The 2,500-nt window shown below is 32.6% G+C and overlaps 1 protein-coding gene across 5 annotated transcripts in view; it reads left to right on the top strand.

Moving 5' to 3' along the window:
* The window catches only part of LOC122248664 (uncharacterized), a 36,538-nt gene that overhangs the window by 20,118 nt on the left and 13,920 nt on the right, over positions 1-2,500 (top strand). For all 5 annotated transcript variants that reach the window (XM_086550208.1, XM_086550204.1, XM_086550205.1 and 2 more), the window contains exons 7-8: positions 1,617-1,669; positions 1,905-2,072. In XM_086550208.1, the coding sequence (XP_086406334.1) occupies positions 1,617-1,669; positions 1,905-2,072 (221 nt within the window). The remainder of the gene's footprint in view (positions 1-1,616; positions 1,670-1,904; positions 2,073-2,500) is intronic.

Genomic DNA, 2,500 nt, shown 5'->3' with positions numbered 1-2,500 from the left:
AATGCTTGCCAGATTTATACTAAAGGTACTGTGTGACTAATATCAATGGTTATTGTCCTACACACTGTTGTTATTTCTCTATTGAGGAATTGATGGAGTGGACGAATTCATAAGTGTATCTGCTTTTGCATTACAGTGTAAACTAATAATGAAAATAAAGGTTTGAATTCCTGAGTCATGTATTTATGTCCAGAAGTTGATCATTGTGGGATTTTCCTCATTTCATCACTGGAAAACCTTGCTGCATTGATTTTGATTTTGGAGAATCTAAACTCACGTTTGACAGTGAAATGTCAAATGAAAGAAAAAAAATTTGTTTCATATATATCATATATATTTTTTCATATATATGTTTTATTGTTTTTTTATTCTTCTGTTGCTTTTGTTAATAGTTATTATATTGATAATAGGAATACTAAAAGGAATGATCATAAAAACATTGTTTAAGATAATAATAGTAACAGTAATGATAATGATAATAATGATTACAACAGTTATGATTATAATCATATTAATAGTGATAATGGTAACTAATAATGATGATAATGATAATTATACTAATAATGATGATAATGATAATTATACTAATGATGATGATGATGATGATGATAATGTTACTGATCATTTGAATGATAATTATGATTAAAAAATGTTTGCATTGATTATGATAATGAAAATTGTATTAATATCATTAATTAAGATACTAACAATGATTGTGATGGAAATAATGAAAATGATGATGATAATATTTATAATGATAGAAAAATTTGTATTTATAACGATAATGATATCAATGATGATACTCATGCAATGATAATAATAATAATGTTGAAAATAATGGAAAGGATTATAATATTGAGGTGATAAGAATACCAGTATATAATACATAATAGTACTAATGATCAAAATAGTATTAATGATAAGGATAATGATAATCAAAATAATAAAATCAGTATCATGACAACAACTGCTAATGACAAGAACAATAATCATGACTTCTGATTTGTTAATAATGATGATAAGGATAAGACTATCGTAATGATGATAATGTAGTAAATGATGATTATTTTAACTTGATAATCAAGTAAGTAGTGATAATAATAATAAGGATAAAAAGAAAATATAAATAATAAGAATATTGATATTGATAGTAATGATATATATAGGTAGTATTATTACAATTTTTATTTTTTGTTTATGTTATAAACACATATGACTAGTGTGTTATTTTTGCTAGTACTGATATTATTGCAAGTAATATTACTGTTGCTATTGTTTATATCTACATTGATGCTCCTCCTCCTCATGATTTTTTTTTCACTTTCAGTACTAATATCAATGCAATTATTGTCATCATCATCATCATTATTTGTAATCAGAACTGTTACTATTTTTCTTCTAATTCTTTATTTTCTTTGGTGTAGCCACTAACATTTTAGGCGCTCCTATGACTAGAAATAATCAATTTGACATTTCTCTGCAGTCGGTAATGATTTCCATTCGGTTAATCAGGCCAAGAAAGTTTCCATGAAAGGATTGTGTCAGAGTTAAGTGTATGGAAGGTATGTCTAGCTTTTGTGATTTTTCTGACCTTTATTTCACCTCTATTATTTCAGAAATATTGAAGAGAGTGAGCCAATTTATGATCCTAGATATCCCAGAAGCAAAGGTAAGACTCATGATACACAGAATGTTTATTTTCATTTACTTCTTTAATATTTCTTTGGATAAATAAAAAAATATGTTGGTGAAGTGTCCTTGTAGTGGGAATAAAGTTCTTTGCTTTCTTGATATTAGGAAAAATTATGGACAGCTTATACTTGTTCAGTTATTTGTATATTCTTCATATATAATTTCTGTAACAAGACTTGTAATGGTACACTTAAAATGACCTTGCAATGCAGGGGAAGGCTTCAAGTTGGCAGACTACATGACATCTGGCGAGGGCGAAGACAAGGGTGCTGGAGTGCAGGAAGGGCCAGGAGAGCACAGGCAATCAAGGGGTCGTGGATCCAGTGGGGCCAGGGGGAAGTACAGGGGTCAGAGTCGCTACATTGACCCTGAGTTGAATGGTAAGTTTTCTCCTTCTACTCTAACTCTTCCTTCTCTTCTACATCCTGCTCCTCCTCTACCTCCTCATCCTCTTCTACCTCCTGTTCCTCCTCCACCTCCTGCTCCTCCTCCACCTCCTGCCTCTCATACTCCTCTTCCTCTTCCACCTCCTCTTCCTCTTCCACCTCCTGCTCCTCCTCCACCTCCTGCCTCTCATACTCCTCTTCCTCTTCCACCACCTCCTCCCCCTCCTCTTCCTCCTCCTCCTCCTCCTCCTCTTCCTTCTTTTGTTGCTTCTTCTCCTCCTCCTCTTCTTGCTCTTCCTCCTCCTCCTCCTCCTCTTCTTGCTCTTCCTCCTCCTCCTTTTCCTCTTTTCGCTCTTGCTCCTCCTCCAATTCCACCTCTTCCTCTTCCTACTCATCCTGTAATGTTTTAATACCTTCTGAAA

Source organism: Penaeus japonicus, unplaced genomic scaffold (assembly GCF_977035675.1).
Source record: "Penaeus japonicus unplaced genomic scaffold, GWHDUDI00000001_assembly GWHDUDI00000023, whole genome shotgun sequence".
Lineage (NCBI taxonomy): Eukaryota > Metazoa > Arthropoda > Malacostraca > Decapoda > Penaeidae > Penaeus > Penaeus japonicus.
This window is presented reverse-complemented; position numbering and strand designations above follow the sequence as displayed.